Source organism: Haliotis rubra, unplaced genomic scaffold, assembly GCF_003918875.1.
Source record: "Haliotis rubra isolate DU_JTF1 unplaced genomic scaffold, ASM391887v1 Scf1721, whole genome shotgun sequence".
Classification (NCBI taxonomy): Eukaryota; Metazoa; Mollusca; class Gastropoda; order Lepetellida; family Haliotidae; genus Haliotis; species Haliotis rubra.
Window position 1 is genome coordinate 22,456 of NW_025765694.1, and position 21,179 is coordinate 43,634.

The 21,179-nt window shown below is 40.1% G+C and overlaps 1 protein-coding gene across 2 annotated transcripts; it reads left to right on the forward strand.

Moving 5' to 3' along the window:
• The first annotated feature begins 5,300 nt into the window (after positions 1 to 5,300).
• On the forward strand, positions 5,301 to 18,808 carry LOC124272750 (CD151 antigen-like). 2 transcript variants are annotated; one of them, XM_046707954.1, is made up of 8 exons: positions 5,301 to 5,385; positions 12,136 to 12,228; positions 13,020 to 13,232; positions 14,092 to 14,166; positions 14,668 to 14,778; positions 17,158 to 17,352; positions 17,883 to 17,966; positions 18,388 to 18,808. In XM_046707954.1, exons 2-8 carry the CDS (start codon positions 12,163 to 12,165, stop codon positions 18,445 to 18,447), a joined length of 804 nt encoding a protein of 267 aa, XP_046563910.1. In that variant the 5' UTR covers positions 5,301 to 5,385; positions 12,136 to 12,162; the 3' UTR covers positions 18,448 to 18,808. The 2 variants fall into 2 exon arrangements, with proteins under 2 accessions (XP_046563910.1, XP_046563908.1); XM_046707952.1 differs by having other exon boundaries at positions 5,353 to 5,433.
• The last annotated feature ends 2,371 nt before the right edge of the window (positions 18,809 to 21,179 follow it).

Below are 21,179 nucleotides of genomic sequence, written 5' to 3' on the forward strand. Positions count from 1 at the left end.
GTTGGTTATCATTACAAGGAGAATGGTATTTGGGGTTGAACCATACAGTAAAAGCAGTGTTTGTGTGGAGGAATTTAGTATTTTTATCAGTAAATAGTAGTATCAGCAATAAAACATTAAGTGATTGTAGACTTTACCTATTTCTATTTTATGACATAGCTGCAATTTCATTACTGTGATTACATTACGAGTATGTTTCTTAAGTGAAATTTCATTCTCATTCGGTTTTCCACTGGAAGAAATACGCACGGACTTTGTGTATAAAGGGACATAACTCTACACATACTCCATGCAAACTTCAAGCGAACTCTGGTATGACATTTCCTGCATGAGAACGACACAAGACCTTTATCGAAACGTCGCTCTCGCAAAATAAAAACAGTTGTTATCCATAATGTTTGTTCAATATGGCAAGATATGGTTCACCTTTTTATCTCTTTAACTGTAATGTGACCAAATATGGCAAATATGTGGATCTCACATATGAAATGTCACTTCTGCATCAGAGGTATGATGGTGTCCTATTCTCCATTGTTCCCGGTGTCTTATTAGCGGTGCCCGTGTTTTCCAGAGATAGCTCAGCCCTTCTGGCAATCTGGGCAATGCGTAAGGCAGCCCTCCTGGGGGAATTCCCTTGTCCTGCCTGGGGTGCGTGCATGTTGAGTGGGCAAGGGCGTGAACTGATGATGACGTATTGGGGCCAGACTCTGCAAGTAGCACCCTGCTGCATTATATGCATTGTTTAGTGATGATGATGATGATGATGATGATGATGATGATGATGATGATGATGATGATGATGATGATGATGATGATGATGACGAGTCTGTCCAAATATTTTCTGGTAAATGTGTTAACTGATCACCCTGCTGCATTATATCTTGTTTAGTGATGCTGCTGCTGCTGTTAATGATGATGATACTGTGAAAATATTTTCTGTTAAATGTGTTTACTTATCACTGTATAGGTCCTTTTCATATGAATGGACAATGTACTAGAGACATTCACATGTATTGTAGAAAGGGCGGTTATCCTGTTTAATAATGTGGAAAGGATCTATCATTCCTCGAATACGTCAGGCATACAGGTGAGAAAAGAATGCCCTCTTTCCAAACCTTGTCACAAAGAAGAAATCTTCCTTGGACCTATGTACAGGCAGTGAAGCAGTAAAAGACGTATCAAGTATTCAATACGTACACAGTTGATACACTATTCAGTATGCGCCTTATCTTCAACGCATATGTGTGGTAACATATTCACGTTTCCTTCAACAGTTACGTGTAGTAAAAATGTTCACGTTTCCTTCAAAATATACACAGGTTGTAAACTCTTCACGTGTCCTTCAACATGTAAGCAGTTAGTGCAGTATACGCCTCTCCTTCAACACATATACAGGCAGAACAATATTCCATATGTCCATTTCCATGAACATATACACAGGTAGTAACATATTCACAGGCAAAACACTGTTCCGTATGCACCTTTCCTTGAACATATACACAGGTAGTAAAATTTTCACGTTTCCTCCAACACATATACAGGCAAAACACTGTTCCGTATGCACCTTTCCTTGAACATATACACAGGTAGTAAAATATTCACGTTTCCTCCAACACATATACAGGCAAAACACTATTCCGGATGCACCTTTCCTTGAACATATACACAGGTAGTAAAATATTCACTTTTCCTCCAACACATATACAGGCAAAACACTATTCCGGATGCACCTTTCCTTGAACATATACACAGGTAGTAAAATATTCACTTTTCCTCCAACACATATACAGACAAAACACTATTCCGGATGCACCTTTCCTTGAACATATACACAGGTAGTAAAATATTCACTTTTCCTCCAACACATATACAGACAAAACACTATTCCGGATGCACCTTTCCTTGAACATATACACAGGTAGTAAAATATTCACGTTTCCTCTCCAACACATATACAGACAAAACACTATTCCGGATGCACCTTTCCTTGAACATATACACAGGTAGTAAAATATTCACTTTTCCTCCAACACATATACAGGCAAAACACTGTTCCGGATGCACCTTTCCTTGAACATATACACAGGTAGTAAAATATTCACTTTTCCTCCAACACATATACAGGACAAAAACACTATTCCGGATGCACCTTTCCTTGAACATATACACAGGTAGTAAAATATTCACTTTTCCTCCAACACATATACAGACAAAACACTATTCCGGATGCACCTTTCCTTGAACATATACACAGGTAGTAAAATATTCACTTTTCCTCCAACACATATACAGACAAAACACTATTCCGGATGCACCTTTCCTTGAACATATACACAGGTAGTAAAATATTCACGTTTCCTCCAACACATATACAGACAAAACACTATTCCGGATGCACCTTTCCTTGAACATATACACAGGTAGTAAAATATTCACGTTTCCTCCAACACATATACAGGCAAAACACTGTTCCGGATGCACCTTTCCTTGAACATATACACAGGTAGTAAAATATTCACGTTTCCTCCAACACATATACAGGCAAAACACTATTCCGGATGCACCTTTCCTTGAACATATACACAGGTAGTAAAATATTCACTTTTCCTCCAACACATATACAGACAAACACACTATTCCGGATGCACCTTTCCTTGAACATATACACAGGTAGTAAAATATTCACTTTTCCTCCAACACATATACAGACAAAAACACTATTCCGGATGCACCTTTCCTTGAACATATACACAGGTAGTAAAATATTCACTTTTCCTCCAACACATATACAGACAAAACACTATTCCGGATGCACCTTTCCTTGAACATATACACAGGTAGTAAAATATTCACGTTTCCTCCAACACATATACAGACAAAACACTATTCCGGATGCACCTTTCCTTGAACATATACACAGGTAGTAAAATATTCACGTTTCCTCCAACACATATACAGGCAAAACACTATTCCGGATGCACCTTTCCTTGAACATATACACAGGTAGTAAAATATTCACTTTTCCTCCAACACATATACAGACAAAACACTATTCCGGATGCACCTTTCCTTGAACATATACACAGGTAGTAAAATATTCACTTTTCCTCCAACACATATACAGACAAAACACTATTCCGGATGCACCTTTCCTTGAACATATACACAGGTAGTAAAATATTCACTTTTCCTCCAACACATATACAGACAAAACACTATTCCGGATGCACCTTTCCTTGAACATATACACAGGTAGTAAAATATTCACTTTTCCTCCAACACATATACAGACAAAACACTATTCCGGATGCACCTTTCCTTTTGAACATATACACAGGTAGTAAAATATTCACGTTTCCTCCAACACATATACAGACAAAACACTATTCCGGATGCACTTTTCCTTGAACATATACACAGGTAGTAAAATATTCACTTTTCCTCCAAAACACATATACAGACAAAACACTATTCCGGATGCACCTTTCCTTGAACATATACACAGGTAGTAAAATATTCACTTTTCCTCCAACACATATACAGGCAAAACACTGTTCCGGATGCACCTTTCCTTGAACATATACACAGGTAGTAAAATATTCACGTTTCCTCCAACACATATACAGACAAAACACTATTCCGGATGCACCTTTCCTTGAACATATACACAGGTAGTAAAATATTCACTTTTCCTCCAACACATATACAGACAAAACACTATTCCGGATGCACCTTTCCTTGAACATATACACAGGTAGTAAAATATTCACTTTTCCTCCAACACATATACAGACAAAACACTATTCCGGATGCACCTTTCCTTGAACATATACACAGGTAGTAAAATATTCACTTTTCCCCAACACATATACAGACAAAACACTATTCCGGATGCACCTTTCCTTGAACATATACACAGGTAGTAAAATATTCACGTTTCCTCCAACATATACAGGCAAAACACTATTCCGGATGCACCTTTCCTTGAACATATACACAGGTAGTAAAATATTCACGTTTCCTCCAACACATATACAGGCAAAACACTATTCCGGATGCACCTTTCCTTGAACATATACACAGGTAGTAAAATATTCACTTTTCCTCCAACACATATACAGACAAAACACTATTCCGGATGCACCTTTCCTTGAACATATACACAGGTAGTAAAATATTCACTTTTCCTCCAACACATATACAGACAAAACACTATTCCGGATGCACCTTTCCTTGAACATATACACAGGTAGTAAAATATTCACTTTTCCTCCAACACATATACAGACAAAACACTATTCCGGATGCACCTTTCCTTGAACATATACACAGGTAGTAAAATATTCACTTTTCCTCCAACACATATACAGACAAAACACTATTCCGGATGCACCTTTCCTTGAACATATACACAGGTAGTAAAATATTCACTTTTCCTCCAACACATATACAGACAAAACACTATTCCGGATGCACCTTTCCTTGAACATATACACAGGTAGTAAAATATTCACGTTTCCTCCAACACATATACAGGCAAAACACTGTTCCGGATGCACCTTTCCTTGAACATATACACAGGTAGTAAAATATTCACGTTTCCTCCAACACATATACAGGCAAAACACTATTCCGGATGCACCTTTCCTTGAACATATACACAGGTAGTAAAATATTCACTTTTCCTCCAACACATATACAGACAAAACACTATTCCGGATGCACCTTTCCTTGAACATATACACAGGTAGTAAAATATTCACTTTTCCTCCAACACATATACAGACAAAACACTATTCCGGATGCACCTTTCCTTGAACATATACACAGGTAGTAAAATATTCACTTTTCCTCCAACACATATACAGACAAAACACTATTCCGGATGCACCTTTCCTTGAACATATACACAGGTAGTAAAATATTCACTTTTCCTCCAACACATATACAGACAAAACACTATTCCGGATGCACCTTTCCTTGAACATATACACAGGTAGTAAAATATTCACTTTTCCTCCAACACATATACAGGCAAAACACTATTCCGGATGCACCTTTCCTTGAACATATACACAGGTAGTAAAATATTCACGTTTCCTCCAACAACTGTACACGTAGTAAACTATTCAGCATTTCTCTTACCTTTAAACGATACACAAATACTGAATATACTACCATACATTTTCTTCAACCTGCATATGGATAGTAAAGTAGCAACGATACCCCTAATTCAACCGGGCAAGTGGACACCTGTCATTCCGTGTCGCCTAAACGAACGCACCTCTGCGTATCCTTTAGTGGATTCACCCGTAAGAATGAGGCTACGTTTCCACTGCGTTCACTGAACACACCCGGGGCAGTTGGTACTGGATACTCGCTCAGGTAGGGTGAAACATTCGACATTCTACACAGTTAATTGCTACTCCAAAGGTATGAAATAATGTCAGCACGTGTATGTATCTCACACAGATTCTATTGTCTTTACACGGAATTAGTTTCTGTATGAGTGAACTTGGCATGTGAGTACATGTACTGTTAAGTCAGTTAAGTCTGACTTTGTCAGTATTTATGTCTACTGTCGCAACGCAAAAGCGTCATGTCAAAAACAGTTGGGAAACTAAACTCGTACGTTTTTTAAAACATGAAAGATATTTCGGAAAAAGAAAATAAGGTAATTAATGAATGTTGGACTTAAATAATTCGTGGCAATGGGGAAATTCGTCTCAATCGTTGTAATGAGGAAATGCTATATTGAAGTAATTCATCACAATCGTAGTAGAAAGGAACAGTGTATTTGTACAATTCGTCTCAACCGTTGTAATGAGGAAATGTTTACGTAATTCATTTCAAGCGTGGCAGCGAGGGCATGTTCTCTAATAAATTCGGTTGTGTTCCAGAAAAAATGTGTTACTTGCATCTAAATAAAATGACCTTTCTGCCTGTTAAGTAGTTTAGGTAATATCAATTATTTGTTTTGTGTGTACATAGTAGCCTTTATTTTAGATTTAGGTTTAGGGTAATCGCATTATTTGCTGGATCACTTGCTGTGTGTTAGTGGGATACAAGGGTTGTAATATGATAAACAAATTCATGTAAAACTGCTTTATCCTGTTTTGTCCTCACCCAAAAGCGAACCTGAATAATAGACTTCATTTTTAAATCAACATACTTATCTGAAAATCTGTGCACGACTAAAATTTCCCCTCTTCATACCTTGAAATCTAGAATGATTACATGAACCACCTGTGTATAGTCACACTTTCGGAATGTTCTCGTCCCAAATAAAATGTTTTACAAAACTGGCAATTATGTGTGGCGTTGATGTGCTACTAGTCCGAGACACACCCGTTGTGCATTGTGTATTTTTATTTACAAAGATATTTAAACCTGCATAATTTGTTTGACAAAATATTCAGTTGAAAGCCTCAATGCCTGTATACAAACCTATATGCAGTCATAAAATCACCACACCCACGGATCTCGTAACGCGTGATTGACCTGAAACACACCCACATGCACTTTAGACGCGTTGACACTGACGTGTGTGTGTAGCCCATATTTAGATGAATTACTTGGTGTATATAAAGTCAATGTGTGTTTTCATACAATAAGCTGTTCTCTAGTATCACACACTCTTCCATTAAAACCCCCAACGCATAATGTGATAGAAGAAACAAGGTCACACCCGCCAACCCTGTTGTACTCCATGTGGAAATTCAGTTAACTGGGTGTGGACGGTATCCATGCATCCTCTTTGCCAATGTCAATACACCAGTTCCCGTTCTCAGGTTTCATGACTAACGCCGCTCATGGTGAGAATGAGTATATCTTTTATCATAATACTATTGATATTTATCGAATGGCTCACAGGGCAAACGTACCGTGACCATAAAGGGGACGCATTCTTGTTACAGGTAGACGGGGCGAGGCATTCATTGTATCAATGTGGCTGTATGTCCTGAATACTCCTCAAGGTTTATTGACCATTAGTCAAAAGTATAAATAGTTGCTGAATGGTTGAATAAAAGCTTCGACTTGTTAGTCAATGAGGCTCCCTGCTGATTATGTTGAATAGAGCCTCAACAACAGGTCATGGAAGGGAGTTAAGATTCCCCGTCAGACAACCTTCAACTACAGCAATCTTTGGTGTAGTGGTTAGAGCGTCCGCCCGGAGAGCGGAAGGTCGCGGGTTCGATCCCCGACCGCGTCATACCAAAAGACGTTAAAATATGGTACTTGTTGGTCCCTGTCTGGCGCTCGGCATTAATGGGTACAACAAGGACTGGTCGGCTCGGAGTCAGTATAATGTGTCAGAGTGGGGGTATTTCTGCTTCACTGCGGCATGGTACCATCTTCAATTTGGGCTAGTACAAGCAGCCGCACATACACATACACACGCATGCACCTCGTCATATGAGCGAAATATTCTCAAGCACGACGTTAACCCCAATTTCACCTCACCTCACCTTCAAATACAGCAATCTTTGGTGTTACATCACGACTAACACTTCTCGTTATGCTAATATACATACATGCACTCATTATATTTACATGACAGTTTCGGCGCTCGTTCAGTGAAATCATCAGTTTTATCTGTATTTGTAAGAGGTTAAATAACCAGCATGCAAAATTATTTAAGAAATATAATCTGAATGCATACAAGTAAGAAAAAGTCATATTATATGGAGTGCGTGAGTGAGTTTAGTTTTACGCCGCTTTCCAGCAATTCCAGCAATATCAAGGGGACACCAGAAATGTAACCATTGTAACCATATGGGGAATCGAACCAGGATCTTCGGCTTGACGACGCCTTAACCACTAGGATACCCCACTCACTGCAACAATAATGGGCTATGTAGGTGTGACTAGGCGGATGTACACGAGGTTCCGGGCCACCTTTAGGAGCGACGTCTTGCTCATCATTGAACGTTTATTTCAAGTGTAAAGAATACCTTTAATACAGCGACGTTTGTAGAATGGGTGTGGTGTCTTCACTCTATCACCGAAACGTTATACACATAATGGTTTACAAACAACATTCCTGCTGGAGCATTGTTCACAAAACCGCTCCCGTCATGTACATGCGTAGTATCACGTTCACCTTATGTTGACAAAAGAATTACATAAATCTAGTTATTTTTAAATATATGTTGTTTTTGTGGTGCACTTAGACCAGATGACAGTTCGTATGAGCGTGTTCGTTATGGTGAGTGAGTGAGTTTACGTCGCTTTTAGCAATATTCCAGCAATATCACGGCGGAGGACACCAGAAATGGGCTTCACACATTGTACCCATGTGCGGAATCGAACCCGGGTCTTCGCGTGACGAGCGAACGCTTTAATCATTAGGCCACCTCACCGCACCGTGTTCGTTATAAACATAGTTTGCTGTATAACCCACGACCCTTTTCGTGTTATTCTGAATAGTAGAAAGAACAGAACATATCCATATTTTGTTTCCGCACGATGACAAATTTCACAAATAAACATGGCGATGGGGGTAGCCTAGCCGGTAAAGCCTTCGCTCGTCACACCAAAAACCAAGGTTCGATTCCCCACATGAGTACAATGTGTGAAGCCCATTTCTGGTGTCCCCCGCCTTAATGTTGCTGGAATATTGCTAAAAGCGGCGTAAAACTAAACTCACTCGGCTTGTGTACATGGCTTGTAAACTACCTCAGTCACGCAGTAATACAACGCAGTGAAAGACGTTTATCGACCAGTCTGACGGTCGAAACTACCACCAGTTACATATATTTTTTCCAAGAAGAATATTGGTCAAATGTCACAGTGCCATAAACGTTACATGCTTGATTCGATCGTGTCCTGAATTCACTGTTTGTAACGACGCTTCAGACGAGTGCATGTGGCAATGTAATACTACACTTCTTCAATTAATTTAGTCCCATGATGTCACAAATGGTATATGATATTTATAAGCAGCCACTGATCTCCTATTAGGGCTACATGTGACCCTGTCGCCGGAGTTTGCTGTACAGAGAAACGTCCCTTATCCACGCCAGGAACACATGCTGAACAGCAAAAGAAATGCAAGTTTCGAAAAAATGAAATTTCATAAAAGTAAGCGTTCATGTTTATGTCTTCTATTTAAAAACTAGACAAAAAAGACAGAGTTTCGTTTCTTTTGCTGTTCAGTATATATATGACAGCGGGTCCAAATCTCGGCTTGTGTACATGGATGTGTCTACACCATACCCGCGCTCGTGGGTTTCACCAAAATGGACAACGTCTGGGACCTGTTTCTCTTTCCTTTCACAGTAAGCTGACACGCCGTGCTATAACTGTCAAACGTGGCTTTAAACCCGACTCACCCGTTTTACGTAAATATTGATTTATTGAGACTTGATTCGCCTACACGGGCGTGTTTTATGTTCCATCCATAATGTTCTCCTCTCCTGTATCTCGGCCTATACTTTATGGTGTGTTACAAAGACTGTGTGTTACTGACAATGTGAATGGAAGACCAGACCAGACAAGACATCAATGATCAATAGTAGAATGGGTAACTGATAAGGACGCATATCCTCTTCAATTAAAACAGCTAGACTGCCATGTTGTTTCTGACTCTCAGACTCAGACTCAGGATTCTATTCTCATAAATCATACAAAATGATATCGAGAACATACATATATTTTGATAAATACAAAGTGCCATTTTGGCTTATATGCATATGAATATAATATAAATGTATAACTAAAACAGGGATAATACAATTTTCCTTCAACGTGACAGTTTCTGTACCAAAGGATGATAGTCAGATTTCATAAGGGAAACAAATTTATCAATATGGGGGTTATTACAAAAATAGCTAGGGAGTATACTTTTTCTTACATCATCTAGAGCTCTGCATGATAATATAATATGAAATTCGTCACATATAACAGGCTGGTTACAAATTGTACATATTCTATTTGTGTCTATGTTATACCATCTGCCGGTTTCAATCGGTAATGTGTGATTGCATGTTCGCAGTTTTGTTAACCAGATACGTTGTTTCAATGGGAGACTGATTAAATAAGGTTATAAGTTGGGAGTATGCTTATATAAGGAGTAGTATTTACCTTTTGATGCGTTTTGAAGGTCAGCATTCCATGATTGCTTAAACTGATCTATAAGTGTGTATTTAACATAGTTTTTCAGCCAGGATGCGGAAGGAAACCTTTGGGACTGCCATATATAAGATAACCCAACTTTTTGAAGTATACTTTTCACTACATTTAAAAGATCAAATTGAATACCCAAACAAGTTGACACATTAGCCATTACATTATACACTATATGTGGTAACTTATATATTGATGTAATGACTTTACACCAGTAACTTATTATTCTTGTTTTAATCATTACTTCAATAGGATATCTACCGAGTTCCCCATAAACCATAAAATTTGGAGTAGATTGTCTTACCTTAAATATATACTTACAAAAGTTCAGATGCGTTCTTTCTAAAATAGCTGCATTTTCATACACACAAACTTCTGACCCATATAATAAAATTGGTAAAATGCATTGATCAAAAAGTTTCAGCTGACAGTCAATTGGGATTTCAAATTCCCTAATAGATTTAAAAACAGAAAACATCGCCCGTGTTGCTTGTTCTGCAAGTCTCTTAATTGCTTTAGCAAACTTACCATTGCCGTTAAATAGAATTCCCAAGTATAGATATTCTCGGACAACTTCAATTTCCTCATCAAAAAGTTTAAACCTATATTTGTTCTTTACATAGCCTTTTGAAAAGATTACAATTTTGGTTTTATCTAAGTTAACTTTAAGTTTCCACAATGTACAATATGTTGAGAAATTATCTAAGCTTAATTGTAATTCTTCAGCACTTTCCGATAACAAAACAGTATCATCTGCATACAATAGTGCTAATAATTTTATATACATGCCAAGCTGTTCCTCAATAAAACAATTTACAGTACCAAGTCCATTTGCATTGTGTTCACATAAAAAGGTTTCAAGGTCATTAAGGTAGAGAGCAAATAAAAATGGAGATAAATTTTCACCCTGTCTAACGCCAATATTACAGTAGAAGAATGGTGAAGTAGAATCACCATGTTTTACACAGGATTTAATTTGTTGATACATATTGTAAATTATCTTAAAACATTTGCTGCTTATATTACTTTTAAACATTTTAATCCATAAACCATTTCTCCAATCCTGACGAAGGAGTATCACTGTGGGCATTAATAAAGAAGTTCACATAGGTCACGCCCACTTCTAGAAAAAGGTTCTTTTATATTGGAAATTAACATAAATTTTACAAATTATTTATTTATTACTTGTCTCAGTTTTCTTCAGGGTACATGAATAAGTCTGCGAGAAACTGAATGAATGAATAAAATATTTTGTATAATTTTATATTTTCGGCGATGATTATGTATACATGATACTCAGCTAAACAATTAACACTCTTGTGCCCTGTAAGTCCGGAAAACGGAACTTCCGACTGCAGTCGAAGAAGGCCATACACGACAACACGGGGTTCCACCCTTTACAGAGTTGTTTATAAGTTTTGTTTATCAGCAGATATGGTTTATGTACACATGTATAAGTATAAAATTTGCATGTTCCTTGACCTGTGAAGATCCGGGTTAGAATTGGTCTTCATAGGTGAGTGCGGCGTTAAACAACAAACAAACAAACGGCAAGTCCCTTGATTACAATTTTACATTGTAATGGAGATTTATTCCTAATATCCTCAAGACTAATATCCAAATGAACAAAGGAAAAGTCGTACAAAAGAAAAGGTAAACAATGTCCAGTAAACTACACATGAATATGAAGCTATAATCGGGGATAGCTTACAATAGACGATGGAAGGGAGGTGGATACCGTTACCAGCTTGAAACGATGCCATCCTGATTAACTGTAATTTCGCTGTATATCTTAGTTATGTTTATGTTACTATATTGTGTCTGTCCTTCCACAGGGGCGCCCAGTAGCCTAGTGGTTAAAGCGTTCGCTCGTCACGCCGAAGACCCGGGATCGATTCCGCACATGGGTATAATGTGTGAAGCCCATTTCTGGTGTCCCCCGCCGTGATATTGCTTGAATGTTGCTAAAAGCGCCGTAAAACTAAATCACTGACTGTCTTTCCACAGGCACAGGCAGACAAAGAAACAGGCACAATGGTGAAGGGAACATGGCCAACATGTGCGAAGTACACGCTCATAGTTTTCAACTTTCTTTTTATGGTGAGTATATTAACATGTCATCACCAATCAGGCTCCATTTGCGCAATCGGATTTTGCGCACTTTGTGGTTCCATATCTTTATTTACACTGGCCTTGAGCCTGCAAGATTTACAGCATAAAAAGTGATATGTATATACATAAGTTTGCGAATGGAGTAAACTTTGGGTATAATAGTTACAGTAATAAAGAAAAATTGAATTTACCGGGAGGGTAAAAATCGTGTAAATCACAAGGGCAGGGTTTTCTAAGATTTTTAAGCAAAGAGCACCGGAACTTTAGTACACAATGCTGTGTAGAAAGTGGTGCAATGCAACATAATATGTTACTAATATATAAACGATAGCACTCGTAAGTAAGGTACAGATTCTAGTTGTTTGGGGATTGAGTCCCATCTGGTATTCGCACCCATTCTCTCAGGGTTTGGGCGGTGTGATAGTCTTCTGGTTAGAGCGATGGCTCGTCACGCCGACGGTCCGGGTTCGATTACCCACATGAGTACAATGTGTGAAGCCCATTTCTGGTGTCCCCTGGCGTGTTTTGGTGGAATATTGCTAAAAGCGGCGTAAAATCATACTCACTCACTCATCCCCATCACAGAACGTCAACGATCTAACCCAATCAGCCACCTATTGATGAGACTCAACCTAAAAGAAGTTGTTTCACCTGCACATGTCAACATGACTTAAATGTCATTATTATCAAGATGTACGATAACGGAACAGATCTGGTGCTCCTGTGACAAATGAGACTGAGGTATTCTTCCTATAAACGAGAAGAATTTATAATTGTAGGTCGCTGGTATGGCGGGAGTTGTGCTTGGTATTCTCACAATTGTTGACAAACCGTTACTGAACTACCTGGGAAACATAGACTCCAGTGGAACAACCCAAGGCGTGATATCAAGTGGCTCGTATGCTATCATTGTCGGGAGCTGCATCATAATTCTCTTCGCCATCTTTGGCTGCTGCGGAGCTTGCAGGGAGAGCAAGTGCCTTCTCGGAGTGGTAGGTACATACTAGTCGATACTAACTGTGTCGCGTGTGTATGGTGAATCTCAATGAAAGCGCTAGTCGTATCTCGTAAGTAGCTATCTGTTTCCTAGTCTTTCATTCATCTGATGAAGGAGTAAGAGTATATTCCGAAACGTCGTGGTCATTAAATAAAGAAGCTGACATCTATTAATTCTCGCCTTTGTGTGTATCACTTCTGTCACATATTGTGTAGTGAGTTATCTCCCCTAGACCAAAAAGCTGAAGCGAGGCTTGCGGCGTGTGTCGCCATTACTGCCTGACAGCAAAAGATGTAGCCAGTGGTGATGTGGTTCTTAAGTAAATAAACCATTCATTCTGAACCCAAGAATCCTGTGACAACTTCTAAATGCCGTTCAAAGATTCAGTCGTAGTTGTTTTGTCTAAAGGTGTGGATGAGAAATGGTTTAACTCCAGTGGCTTTCTCTGTGCTGGACAACACACCATTGTGTCCTCATTGTCAGGGATACTGACGATATGTGTGTGGTACAATGCCACGACACAGTAGGACAATACCACGACACCGTAGGACAATACCGCGACACCGAAGGACAATACAATGGCACTAGCCAATATATAGAGGGTTCGTGCGTTATTCGCTTGGATTCGGTGTGGGGAGAAAGAGGAGGGTGGAAGCACAACCCCTAGTGTCTTTAAAGATTAAAATCATGATTTATTTCACAGTACTAGAAACAAACGGTTTTATGCATTCGTACTTTTGTCCTTAGATAGATTTGTATTTTCAATGCGCATCGTTAATGGTATATGTTACATTTAAGAAACATTGTCAGTTTTCATTGATTGTGCCAAATTAACACCGTCTGTTGTCTTTCAGTATATCGGCCTACTCTGTATCACCTTGATCGTGCAAATAGTTGCAGGGGCCTTGGCCGCGTACTTCAGAACACAGGTATATGAGCACAGGCCACGTTTGACTGTTAAACGTCTTTTGTGAATGATTGAGTGCCTTGGGATTCAACGCTCAGTTGAATAGTACTGTATGCAGTCGTGTGGGTTGTATGTGAGAGGTAGCATAAAACTGACGGTGTTTTAGACACGTTGATGAAACCAGGATGGCAGGAAACGTACTGTGAAACTGAGAATACATGGATTAACTTGGGCATAGTATCCTTACAAGCCTAAGAGAAGCTACTCTGCACAACGATATATTACACAATAGGCTACTGATCTACAGGTACACCATGTGTGTAAAGAAATAAGAACACATATAGTTTGAGGTTCAAGGATGAGAGTTCAGTGATTGTGTGTATTTTACAGTATGTCTGAAATATTCCGAGTGAGTATAGTTTTACGAACTCGGGTCTTCGGCGTGACGAGCGAGCGCTTTAACCACTAGGCTACCCCACCGGCCCCGAAATAGCCCGATCACTGACAGCAGCGTGTGTTCCAGGCTGAGGCGGAAGTAAAGGGCTGGCTCCTGGACCAGGTCAAATCTCAGTACGACGGCAGAGGGGACACACAGTTCCAGTTTGGAAAGGCGCTTGATTTTGCGATGGTCGAGGTAAGGCCAGAACCTTATATACAGCCAACCTAATACGCAGGTTACACAACGTATTGAAATAGTTCAGGCGGACAGACATACAACAAACATATTACACAGGTTATAAAAAAAATACAGTAATAGCAATTGCCGATTGATGTAGAACCAATGTAATGGTACATATGGAGACATACAACAGGTTACCAAAATAACGCAATAATCCATGCGTCTAGCATGGAACATGTATTCCGGGTGTATTGTTTGGTGATGATAAACGTGGCAATTCATATGTCGAATCCTACCATGAGGAGGGACAAAGTTCCGATAATACACCAATGATTATGCCCGGAAGGTGCTTTTTGAAGTCCTTACCCAAGTGTATACACGTGGATGAGGCATGATCTGCAATGCGTAAAACACCGCCCTACATGACGCCCCATACAATGCCCTACATAACGCCCTACACAACACTCTACATTGCGCCATACATAACGCCATAGATAACGCCCTACATGACACCCACATAAGGCCCTACATGACGCCCTACATGACGCCCTACATGGCACCCTATATAACGCCCTACATAACGCCCTACAATACACGCCCTACATACATACATAACGCCCTACATACGCCCATACATAACGCCATACATAACGCCCCCTACATAACGCCCACATAACGCCATACTACATGACGCCTACATAACGCCTACTACATAACGCCATACATAACGCCATACACATACGGCCATACATAACGCCTACACATAACGCCCTACATAACGCCCTACATAACGCCCTACATAACGCCCCATACATAAAACGCCTACACATAACGCCCTACATAACGCCTACATAACGCCATACATAACGCCTATATATAGCGACGCACATAACGCCCTACATAACGCCATACATAACGCCCTACATAACGCCATACATAACGCCCTACATAACGCCACACATAACGCCCTACATAACGCCCCATACGCCCTACATAACGCCCTACATAACGCCCTACATAACGCCCTACATAACGCCCTACATGACGCCTACATAACGCCCTACATAACGCCCTACATGACGCCCTACACGCCTACACAACGCCTATACATAACGCCCTACATAACGCCCTACATAACGCCTACACATAACGCCCTACATGACGCCCTACATAACGCCCTACATAACGCCCTACATAACGCCCTACATAACGCCTACATAACGCCCTACATAACGCCCTACATAACGCCCTACATAACGCCTACACATAACGCCGCTACATAACGCCCTACATAACGCCCTACATAACGCCCCACTACATAACGCCTACTACATAACGCCCTACATAACGCCCTACATAACGCCCTACATAACGCCTACACATAACGCCATACATAACGCCCTACATAACGCCTACACATAACGCCATACATAACGCCATACGCAAACGCCTACATAACGCCGACGCCATACATAACGCCCATACATAACGCCCTACATAACGCCTATACATAACGCCCTACATAACGCCATACATAACGCCCTACATAACGCCCTACATAACGCCTACACATAACGCCTACACATAACGCCCTACATACGCCCTACACATAACGCCCTACATAACGCCGCACCTACATAACGCCCTACATAACGCCCTACATAATGCCATACATAACGCCTACATATAACGCCCTACATAACGCCTACACTAACGCCTACATAACGCCCTACATAACGCCCTACACATAACGCCATACATAACGCCCCTCATAACGCCCTACCTACATAACGCCCACATAACGCCTACACATAACGCCATACATAACGCCATACATAACGCCCTCATAACGCCCTACATATAACGGAGGTTACATTGCTAAATCCACAAAGTTTCATGTGAATCGTGTTTGTCAACGTGCCAAACACTCTAGTGGATAGATTCCTAGATTAATCAATAGCTCGATGTCGTGAGAAAAAATCCGAATGCATTCCGAATACATTCGAGAGAAGAGAAGTCTCAAATAGACTGTAGTGTTGATTTAAAAATATGATTGCATATATTTAAGGGGTACATCGTCTCACTGAAATGCGACTTGAGATTCAAATGCATTCATTCCTCTGCTCATTGACTTGCATTCATGAGGAAATACTATTTATTAAATGCAGTATTGGGTTGAGAAAGTCCTCATGAGACTTGTGAGGACAGAACAATATAGCAGAATAATGTGTGGAGATTGCACATTCAAAAGCCTGAAACTGCTATGTATGGAAGAGTGAGTGAGTTTGGTTTTACGCCGATTTTAGCAATATTCCAGCAATATCAGGGCGGGGAACACCTAAGTATGGAAGAAGAGTGCACATGAGAATATACATATTCTTGTATGTTGTTCAGTTTGAATGCTGTGGAATAAACAACTATAGCGACTTTAAAGACACGGCTGCCAACTGGACCGAGCGAAGATCCAGAATCATCCCTATTGCTTGCTGCAAGCTGGACAAGCCAAAGTTTTACAGCACTAACCTGTTCATAGTGAACGATACCACCTGCACCACTGCTCCCACCTATATCAACTCTAATATTGCCACTGTGAGTTCCCTTAGGACATGTACCATTCTCCTCAGACTCACAAAAACTGAAAGACATCATGCATGAGGGACCGGGTTTGTTTGGGTCCTTTTTAACTTTTTTGGGGTAGGGTGGTGAGACAAAGAAGTCGTCCCAAAATGCGTCCAGGAGAATATAATTATGGTATGCTTCAGACAGATGAAAAACATACGTTGCCCGCCACATATAAAATTACATCTACAACATTTCGGTTCATTGTTTTAATTGAAAACCTTGTCAATTGTGACTGAAAAATATCCAGACTCCAGACTATCAGTCAAACCCCGAACCCGACCCCCAAAACAGCAACAAATGGTTGGTCTGTTACTCACCATCATTAATATCAGTTGTAGCAGTTAATTATCTTGACGTTATCAATACATAGATATTTTGATACCCAATGCACTGATAATTTATTACCACCTGTTGTGTAATGAAGCTCGGTGACTTGTGCTTACGAACCCAGAACTCACTTTACTGATCCCCATCTCTGGATCTGTGCTTCATTTCAGCCATGCTATGACAAGATTCTAGATCACATAGTGACGCAAGCCATCTACATCATTTTCATCGCTTTTCTAATTGTGGCTTTAGAGGTAAGTACCCTTTCTCTGTTCTGTTCTAATTCTGTTCCTGCTGGTTTTTTGTCGGTAGCTGTAATATTGCTGAGTGTGGCGTAAAACTAAACTCAATCAATCAGTACAGGCTAGATCTTGCTATGTTAGAGGTCAGTGCTATTTTGTTCTTGCTGTGTTAGAGATCAGTACTATTTTGTTGTTGCTATGTTAGAGATCAGTACTATTTTGTTGTTGCTATGTTAGAGATCAGTACTATTTTGTTGTTGCTATGTTAGAGGTCAGTACTATTTTGATTATGTTGAGTGAGAACCATGGAGACATGACTATGCACTACAATGAAAAGTCAATTTGTTGAAAAATAAGGTATGCCTACATTTCAATATTCAAAAATATTATCTCTGTTTCTTGTTCAGCTTGAGATGCTATTTTCCTGTTGCAGGTCCTGGGGATTGTATTTGCGTGTTGCCTGATTCGGAAAATAGGGGATTCCAAGGTCTGAGAGACCCGTGTGCACGAACTCATTCGTACATACTTGCCTTCAACGTCTTGTGTAATATTTCATAACTGTGTGCATCGGTTCATCACCCTCGACGGGTCGCCTGCATGGATCAGTCTCCATGCTTATCTTTTTTAACAAAATATTCGAGAATATTCCTTTACGTGCAGTAATGTGTAGGAAGAAATGTGTGTCTTCACACACGGTGACATGAGAACACAAACATTATATGAACGAGTACCTTTCTGATGAAACAACGGCCCAAGTTCTATTCGTGCTGAATTATATTGAGGACCAACCCAGCTCGTCGCATCAGGATCGGGGTTAATTTGTTGCTGGATATATAGTTAACTGTTTGAGGGATGATGTTTTGGTTTTTTTGTTATTTCAATATTCTAGCGATGACGGCGGTCTGTAAATAATGAGAATGGGCCATACAATCCAGTGAGCAACGAGTGAGCAACGATCTACGCAAGTCGGATACGATGAAATGTGTCAAGCAAGAAAGCGAATCTGACCACCTGATCCGGTTAGTCGTCTCTTACTACAAGCATGGGTTGCTGAAGACCAATTCTAACCCGGATCTTCACGGGTGATGGGTGATGTTATCAAAAATAATGTATCTGAAGGGAAATGGTAAACTGGTTCCTGCATGGACGGATCGAGTGACCTGGCTACTGGACTGATTGAATACGTCGGTTTTGTTGGATCAAATAAATTATGGTCTGTTTGCAGTGAAAACGTACCGATGAATGTCATTATAAACAAAAAAGTAAATCATATAAAGTGAAATTAAGATACTTATAATCATAATTTTACCTTGCCAAATGAACATTTAAATCTGAGAATTTTATTCAACTTAAGATAAAATTTTAAAGTTGCTTAACAAACGATCATAGTTTCAAATCGCCATTACTGGCTTGCATTACAAGGGGGTATGCACATTAAACGAAACACCGAGAGCAAGTAGGGTTAGTCTGAGAACACTCATCACGTACCGCACGTGCATTTGTTTCATTGTTCTAACTACTTCCCTTACCCCTTGTAATACAAACCAATATTAGCGATTTGAAACTATGATCGTTTGTTACACAGGTTTTATAGTAAGTTGAATGCAATTTTGAGTTTTAGTTGTTCAGTTGGAAAGGTCAAATTATGAGGATTCGCAATCTTAATTTCACATGATTTGATTTACTTTTTTGCTTAAAGTGAAATCCATCGGTACGTTTTTACTGCTAACAGACTATAGCTTGTTTGCGACAAGAGGGACACAACTGTCGCTACTGTCTGTGTCGCGGTGGGTGGGGACGGCTATGGGATTTTACGACTGTTTCATTCATTGAAATGTGAAGTACTGATGTGTCCTCTTCTGCAATCGACACATACACAGCTACATTTAGAGCTACTCTTGATGCCCATACGTATGTATATCTCACCAATTCAGATTGTTATGAACACTGTTTTGTACGTCTAACATCATTCTTGGAGCGTCAGGAACAACTTTGCATTCATGGGTGTTCTCCAAATCGTCTCTCATCATACTTGTACGATCCTCATCTATTTTACATTTTATAAGTCATAAGTCATGAAAGTAAGTCGGGAGTCAATGGTAAATTGAGTGTATATATATGTGTGTAGTTAAGAGGCCTTAGCTGTTGACGTTTCCATAGATATAACGACTGACCCGGAGGATTGTTGTGAAGCACTGACCATTCAACTGACGCTATGTGTACCACTCTGCCCATGCACGTTGTTCCAGAGGTGAGAACAACCTGCACAAAATGGTATTCTGACAGCGCTACGGCGGCCCACAGATGACGTATTAAATATGTTTGTATAGAGACTACAATTAAAACACTGTCGTCAGGTTTAGTGTTTTGTGTTATGTGAACTGTTTAAAGATGAGTCCAGAATATGTTATAAACAAAAAACAAAAACAAAACAAAACACACACGTACACGTGTGTGTGTGTAAATATATACATAAACACACGCGCACACATGCACACACATCCACGCACATACCTACATCACCGACACACACAGCAGACATATCGCATACATTCACCAGTCACCACACACCTGCTCAGTTGAGTTATGTTAAACACCAGTAACAGTAACGAGGGATGCTGTGGAAACAGCCTGTCGCCGGCCTGACTGAGTAGAGGCAGGATGCTGTCCGACCGAAAGAGTACGGTGTAGAACAACGAGTGATCGGGCCGGAGCCGGAGCAGTAAGTTTTAAATACACTGTTGAAAACGACTGCTGAGGAGCACTGTGCACAGTCATGTCTGTCTGACTGTCTGACTGACTGACTGACTGACTGAGTGAGTTTGGTTTTACGCCGCTTTTAGCAATATTCCAGCAATATCACGGCGGGGGACACCAGAAATGGGCTTCACACATTGTACCCATGTGGGGATTCGAACCCGGGTCTCCGGCGTGACGAGCGAATGCTTTAACCACTAGGCTACCCCACCGCCTCCAGTGATGAAGTAGAGCACAGAGGAGTAATGTGTCAAAAGACTGATGAAGTCGGGTGCGGAGGAGTACTGTGTAAAATCAGGGATGGAGTTGGACGCGAAGGTGTACTGTGTAAAATCAGTGATGAAGTAGGCGCAAAAGTGTACTGTGTAAAATCAGTGATGGAGTTTGGCGCGAAGGTGTACTGTGTACAATCAGTGATGAAGTAGGGCGCGAAGGTGTACTGTGTAAAATAAGTGATGGAGTAGGGCG

Coding starts and splice junctions, on each gene's coding strand:
- LOC124272750 (XM_046707954.1), top strand. CDS start 12,163: ATGGTGAAGGGAACATGGCCAACATGTGCGAAGTACACGCTCATAGTT. Junction 12,229..13,019: donor TTTTCAACTTTCTTTTTATG/GTGAGTATATTA, acceptor TTATAATTGTAG/GTCGCTGGTATGGCGGGAGT. Junction 14,779..17,157: donor TTGATTTTGCGATGGTCGAG/GTAAGGCCAGAA, acceptor TATGTTGTTCAG/TTTGAATGCTGTGGAATAAA.